At 48.9% G+C, this 7,326-nt stretch overlaps 1 protein-coding gene across 1 annotated transcript; it reads right to left on the bottom strand.

The window, feature by feature from the left end:
* Positions 1 to 2,484: 2,484 nt before the first annotated feature.
* LETM2 (leucine zipper-EF-hand containing transmembrane protein 2) lies at positions 2,485 to 6,936 on the bottom strand (the record flags this gene model as incomplete). Its single annotated transcript, XM_010075239.1, has 9 exons — positions 2,485 to 2,535; positions 3,112 to 3,186; positions 3,945 to 4,031; positions 4,174 to 4,284; positions 4,667 to 4,786; positions 5,324 to 5,527; positions 5,691 to 5,825; positions 6,158 to 6,301; positions 6,458 to 6,936. Coding segments are annotated over 9 exons (1,406 nt in total), but the record flags the coding sequence as incomplete, so codon positions are not given.
* Positions 6,937 to 7,326: the final 390 nt, after the last annotated feature.

Below are 7,326 nucleotides of genomic sequence, written 5' to 3'. Positions count from 1 at the left end.
GGGAGAAGCTCCGTGCGTGGCCCCTGCCTCTCCGGAGGAACGTGGGCTCGTGCTGTGACTCCAAACCATTGTTCCTGGAGCTGGGTGTTCAGACAGTCCGGGTGATGCTGCCTTAGGGACCCTGCTCTCTGCAGGGAGGTTAGAAAACAGGAGGGTGTTAGCTCTGCAGCTGCAGAAGGAAGGACAGCACTGCAAAGTGCAGGGCTGTGCATGGCTGAGGGTTTGTTGTTTTTTTTTTTTTTTCCCCTCTGCTGGCTGGAGCGCGTCTGGCCACAGTACCCAGGTCTGAGCTTTGGAGCTCAGCTGTTGCAGGCATGGGGGAAACCGCAGCCTTTGAAGTCTGGCTGGTGCTGAGATCACTTTATTACACTGCGCTAATGAATGGCCGATTCTGGGAATCTGCAATGCCTCAGCCGTGATAGGGGGGGCATTTTCCGCATTGCTGGGGAGTGGGATCCTGAACCCCGCAGGGCTGTCGGTGGGCAGGATGCACCGGACCCAGGCTGGAGCCAGGCACACGCACTGTGGGGGGAAACCATCCCAAACCAGGCGGTCTCACCTCAGCAGCCCGTTTTAGGGCTGCTCGGTACAAGAGTTGGGCGGTGCTGCTATCTGCCGGCGGCTGCACTGGTGGGCAGCGCTGGGTGATGGTTTCCAGCGCAGGGAAAGCACCGGCCGAGGTCGGTTTGTGCGAGTTGTGCACAGACTGATCGCTTCACGCTGTACTAGGAAAACACGTCCCTTGGGAACAGTGATGTGAGCTATTGACAGCTGGCAAAGAGTAGGGGTGCAGACCCGCCCCACCTACCTTGAATTCAGGAATTCTGTCTGGCTGTTTACATGCTTTAGCCGCAATACAGAAATTATTCGCATTCTTTTACTTCTGCACGCTCACCTCGGTGCTCAGCACCTGTGAAATCTTGCACCGAACGTTTGTACTCGGCTCTTTAGGGGGTGAAACGCTTTTCTAAGCAAAGCGGGCTCTGTAGATGTCAGCTCCCCGTTCTGTTCAATAACAGCAACTGTCAGCGTCAGGAAGGAGACAAGGCTTCTGCCAGAGAGCCAGAGGCTGCTCTGTCTCAGCAGCAGAGTAACGGGTACCAGCAACGTCTCATCCGCGCAACACAGAGGCAGGAGTCACACTTGAGTGATGGGGTTATTTTATTGAAATAATATTTGTTCTCCTTTACTAACCACCAAATACAAATACTCAGCATTGCACGCTGGCTGCACTAACGAGGCAGGGGTGCAGGTACAGAACCCAGAGCACAGCACAGGGGCAGCTGTTTCCCACAGGCTGTTTCTGCGTTGCTAGCAAGAGCCTGAACTCACACGTTTAAAGTGCTGATAACACCCGACCTAGAGATCACTGGCTTTTTTTGAGTCAGATTGTTCTACAGGGTGCCTGGTCTCTAGAAAAGACATTTTGTTCTACATAGCACCAAGTCTAACTTTAATTTTACAGTAAGTATAAATATACATATTTAAAATCCATAATGTGAGTGATTTCTGAACATTTACATAGGACAAAGTAAAAAAACTAACAAATGCTAAAAACATGGATTTCAGTATCCTCCTACCAAAAAAGCAGTCACCACTGGAGTGTGAAGAATCCTTTATAAAGCAGTCCATCTGAGAGCACTTGCTGATGTGCAGTTCTGAGCCCGATAAGGTTTAACCAAGCCTCACATCGGACTTGGGAAATGTGTGTGGGTCCCCAGGTCGCTACCTCACATGATCCAGCGGGATCCTACAAACGCAAGTACTCTGCCTTCTGTACCAGCGTCTCGCGCCTGCTGCGGCTCTCACTGAGGAATGCAAACGCTCGCACAGTGCAAGCTGTCCTCTTTGCCGCTCTGCTCACCTCCAGCAAGTTCTTCAGCCTTTCCCAACAGCTCAGTTTGACACGGCACTGAGCGCTGGTCCTCCCTCTGATGCGGTTCCTCTCCCTCAGTACAAACGGGACAGTGAAATACAACAGCTACACGGGTCGCTCTGCACACTAGTTACTGGTTAAACCATGCTAACTAGGGTCAAGAGCTCAAGCTCGTAAAGCTGCAGCAGCCGGGCAAGCTGCAAGCCCTGGGTCTGTTCCCGCAGAGGATTTCAAACTGGAGAACTGGCTTTACTGGACTTCCAGCCCAGCTCGTCCTGCACCCAGGCTTTATGCCAAGGAAAAGCTCCTTTCCTAAGGTTTGAGAGCACAACCACCTGTTCAGAACAGCCCAGGCAGCAGCATCGTTATTAACGTATTTACAACATAAGTTAAGATGGGAGCAGGGTACAAACACGAGGCGGGTGCCATCCAGGCAGCCTGAGCCTGGCCCAGTTCCTAACAAGCTCGGAACAGACGGAGAGGCCCCTGAGGGCTACTGACACCTTTCTGGGTAAAGCAGCTCCTGGAAAATCACTCTTCCCTTTGAAGGAGGTGCTGAGATGAAAGTTCTTCTCTCCCAGTGTTAGACAGCCCTCGCTGGCTTCAGGCTAGACTCCGTTGGCGCCGGCCGTGCTGCTCTGAGATGCTTCCATTTTAGTCTGGGTGTAAGAGAAAGCTGCGGGGTTTAGCCAGTACCAACACCAATGCTTCTTGAAATTCAAAACATTTATTTGAAGAAGCTATCTTCCCATTTCCTATGGGAAGCTGCTCTGGAGAATAACAGCTGACTAAGAACAAAGTTTTTCAGGGTAAAGGAGTGTTCTCCTGTCTCCCAAACTTGCCTTAAGCGAGCGTCCTAGATGTACACAGCAGCAGCTGAATTGAAATCAAATATTCACAGAAAGAAAATGGGCAAAAGAAAGGCAAATCACTGTAGAAATATTTTTACAGGTACAAACTAAGGGTGGTTCTGATGGAAGGCTGGTCCATCATCCTAGTGGTCCAAAGCCGATTGCTAAGGAAGAGCACAAGGAAAGGGAATTCCCCACAGTGCTCTGCTACCTTCCCCAGTCTGATTTTTGTATTTAACTGCCCTCAGTGCAGTTCTCGTCCACAATTTCTCCAGTCGCTCCTTGAACTGAACATTCACATCTTGTAGCACAAATTTGAGTTTGTCTGTAAGCTGTGTAGAGAACAACCTCCTTTGGAAGGTCTAGGAATTCTGAAAAGCTTACCTCTCGTTGGGGAGGCTGAACAGACACTTCTGTGACCGGCAATTTCTGTGTTGGTTGGGATACAAATTCTTCATTCTTTAAGGAAAAAGCAGCTTTAGGTCACAGAACCTCTCAGAAAACAAAGCTCTAGCTAGACCCCGTCCAGCCCCACCTCCTTTCTGAATAAGGCTGTTCCTGCCATGTGTGTTTGCGAAGGCTGTATGTCGGCATTTCCTTCATTTCCCCTATGCAATTTGATAGAGCTGTTTGGAAATATTTCTAGCAGTTGACACAATATTATCCTTAAACTTCTGTTGCTGCTTTTATCAGCTTGGACTAGTCTAAGGAATTCACTTCAGCCTCATGCTGAGGACCGTACGCTCTGGCTTTCTTACTCTAGGTATTTTGTCTCTTTTTGTGCTGCACAACTCGGCCCAAGGTCACTAGGAGAGCTGAAAAACACGTCACCTTGCACTGGCTTCTCTGAGCTAAGCGTACCTGGAGTGAAGTCTCTGTACTTATGTGAATCAAGCAACTCAGAACCTTGTGAGTGCTCCTCTGCTGGAAGCCAGGAATGTGCTACTGAATAACCAGCTGCCTCCAGCAACAGGACAAGAAGTGCCACAGCAGATCTCCGTGCCACTCCACTGTCCCTTAAGTCAGAGTGTGCAACTGTGAGGCTCTCAGGCAAAAACACGTACACAATGTAAGAATATACATTGCTCACGTGCTCTGTGCAATGGTGTCAAACATTGGGTTTTGTCTAGCTCCGGGAAGGATTTGTTCACACACTCTTCCCAAAGATTACAGCACTAGACACTTGTTTTCCTACTTGTAGGCTGCTAGTTTCTAACCTTTCTCCCCTGTACAACAGGGGCAGGATCCACCAGCGTCTCTCGACCTTCAGGAATGGATGTCATGATTCCAGCAGTTTCACCTATCTACGGAAAAACATACAGTTCATCAGAGTTGTAACTTCAGTCCACTTGGAGGATCAAAGGACAGGATTCATGTCACAGTGCTTTATTTTTATAATGTGTAATGGTTAAACTATTAACCTGAAAATTTATTCAAACAACTCACCTTATTTTGTGGAACGGGAACGGATTGTGGCTTTACATCTATTAAGTACAAGGCACGGGAAAGCAGGAGCAGAGAAGGTGGAACATTCTCCTTTAAATGCAGATCCAGCCACTGTTAGAAGAAAGCAGAAGGAAAAGCTATTTCATACTGGCTCCACGTCAGTACTTATATAGCACTCTTTGTCCTTAAAGATCTTAAAGCTATCCTGAGTTTGGCTAATACAGTTTCAGGTTACTACAATGAGAAGAAACAGTTTTGAAGAGTTCAGAATACTGTACGGAGTACACACTAGAGTACCAGCATCACTGCTGACAAACAGCCAACAGTGAAAGCGAAGTGCTTTGAATTATCTCCAGCTTATCTGAAGTACAGCACCTACAGCAGCATCTATAACCCATTCAAATGCTTGTAAGAGACTAGTGTTGGCTCTGCTGTAAGCCTTGGCTGCTTCAGAACCTTCTCGTCATACAAGAGCAGAGCAGAGCGTTCTTGCCTGTCCGAGCTGTTCCTTTAGCTGCTCCTCCGAGAGACCCAACGATCGCATTCCTCTGGCTCTGCACGCGCTCTGCAGTTCAGACACGCTTAGGCCATTGACTCCTTCCTTGGCAATCATCTGAAATGAAAAGGAATGTTCTGATCTAGGCCCAGAGTAAGCCAAAACCCTGATGTACTTGATGAGCATGAGCCCAATGAAATGTCTTTTCAGGTAAACGTGTGTGAAGTCAAAGACAAGACAGAGCTGACTACTAATATAAACTCATACTGAATTCAGTTGGTTAAAATCTGGTGTTCCCATTGAATATTTATTCCAGAATTGGAACTTCCCTTTTTTTACAAGTTAGTGCAACTCCAGAATAAAAATATAAGGGTGTTCTAAACAGTGACAGTGTCTGCAGTGCCCCAGTCGTCAGGGTTCACCAAAGACAGCAAGGGTGCAGGAAGATGAACTCTCATTCTGTTGCTTTCTGGAATCTCTCATGGGGACAATCCCACTCCCATCAATATTAAGCTTCACATCTGAGGATGGAGCGTGGGCAGTGACACACGCCTCCTGTGAAGCAGGCAGCCTGTGATTCAGAGGGCAGAGCTTGCGGTTGTGAAAAGCGTGCATCCCACCAAAGCAGCTACACCTGCGCTATTTTAAACTTACTTCATCATCTGCCTTGATGGTTCTGAGTCTCAGCAGAAGCTGAAAGCGGAGCAGATTGTTGGTGCCAATGGGCTGCAGCTCCAGCAATTTGCAAAGAGCTACCAGCTGTGGCCGTTCCAAGTGCTCCAGGGTCAGCTCATCCTCAAACAGCTTGGAGAAGCGCACGATTTCCTGGGTGCTGGGCTGATGGCCGGTGTGACGGATCTAAACAAAGCAGAGGCATCAGGGCCAAACTAAACCAGAACCGCAGTTTGTGAATCCAGCCCCTCTGCAATGTTGGTACAAATCGCACGTTCTCTGCCCAAAACAACAGCGCTAAAGCTGCGGTGAGTACTACTGCTGCCCTCCCCAGCACAGCCCGTTTTACCTGGTGCACATAGGAAGAGAATTGTTTTCCTTGTCCTGTATCTGCTTTGTTCCTTTTGGCCATCTCTGCAATGGTCTCCTGTAGGAACTTTGCTAACTCCAGCTTTGCATTTAATTTCTTCTTCTGCTTTTCTTCCTTCGTTTAGGAAATAAAACATCATTAGTAATTCCACGAGAAAATCAGAATGGAAGGGATTCTGGGGAAGAGATGAAATAACTTCAGTACTGACAGCAAGTAGGCTTTGGTTACTGCAGAAAATGAGTTTGCTGTGCACCTTCCTAGTGGTCTCTGTGTACAGTACAGCCTTCACATGCTGCTGTCCTGCCTAGGAATGTCTGACCTAGACGTGTGTGTGAGGCCAACACTCACTCACAGCAGCAGGCAGGAAACAACAGCTCTTTATGCAGCTGCACAGATGTTCTAACGAGCTGGAGCGCACAGCCTACACCTTCAGAAAGGACACAAACCTTCTTTGACTCTGTCTCAAATGTCGAGGGCAGCATTTCAGGGAAGAGTTTCAAGAAAACAGGTAACAGAAATTCCATGAAGGGGACAATGACAAACACCAGGAAGGGCACCAGCCGGAAGAGATCTGCGCAGGTTCTCAGCAGCTGTACAGAGAAGAGCACAGCAGAAATTATTACGCAACCAGATTAAAAAAACAAGTGTTCCAAAGAAGTGTGGAAACCAAGTGGTTAAACTTCTTTCCTTACAGTAAGCCTCTTAACGCATCACTTTAGCAAGGCGTTGGTAGGTTGGGCACTTACCCTTCGTCTCTCCCTCCTCGTGAGGACCTGACCGTGTAACAGCCTCCACACCATCCTGGCAGCCACCTTGGTGTCAATCCAAAGCAAGTGGAATCCATTGTAATAGTGCTTCAGTTCATCCACAATCTTTTGGCGTAAAGACTTTTTTCCCCCAGGAGTCTCTACGACCTGTTTTGTTGGAGCTTGAGCAGGCTCAGGACGCCGGTGGGGCGGAGGTTCACCTCGGAGCTCCTGACGCAAGCAGGCAGAGGTGTGAAACGTTCGCACAACTTTAGCTGGTGAGTGAGGCGGGCCAGGGCTGAGCCGTGCGCGGTGTGGTGCTGGCTGGTTTCCAGAGTCTCTTGCACAAGTCCAGTTCAGATGAGAACCCACTAGCTGGACAAAAGCAGCTGCTGGAGAGTACGGAGGGTTGGAGTGCACAAGAAGATGGGAGCCTCTGAAACTGGAGAGGGGTTTAAGCGAGTCATCGTGTGTTGCGGCTAAAGTGCCCAGGCATTACACAGAAACTAACATGCGTAGTGCCCAGTTAATCTGGTGAAATTGCTCCTGTGGCTGCCTTGCTATCTGAGATTCTGGTCCTTTTAGATAAAATATTGAGAATTTGTCCCACGCTGACAACTTTTCTCTGGCGGGAGAATAACTGAAGACTTCAGCCTGCCTGCAGGAAGCCTGGGCTACGCTTTGCCAGTCGCAAAGAAAGCCCCCAGCCCCTTTTCCCCTCACCTAGAACAGAGTTCTCCTGCGTCCCCCAGCACAGTCACCTGCAAGGGAAGGGGCCCCAGAGCCCCATCTCCCCTCAGAGCAGAACCAAGCCCTGGCTGCCTGCCACACGTGATGACAACCGCTGAAATCCCTCGGATGGGGATAAA

Source organism: Pterocles gutturalis, unplaced genomic scaffold (assembly GCF_000699245.1).
Source record: "Pterocles gutturalis isolate BGI_N339 unplaced genomic scaffold, ASM69924v1 scaffold14552, whole genome shotgun sequence".
NCBI classification, from domain to species: domain Eukaryota; kingdom Metazoa; phylum Chordata; class Aves; order Pterocliformes; family Pteroclidae; genus Pterocles; species Pterocles gutturalis.
This window is presented reverse-complemented; position numbering and strand designations above follow the sequence as displayed.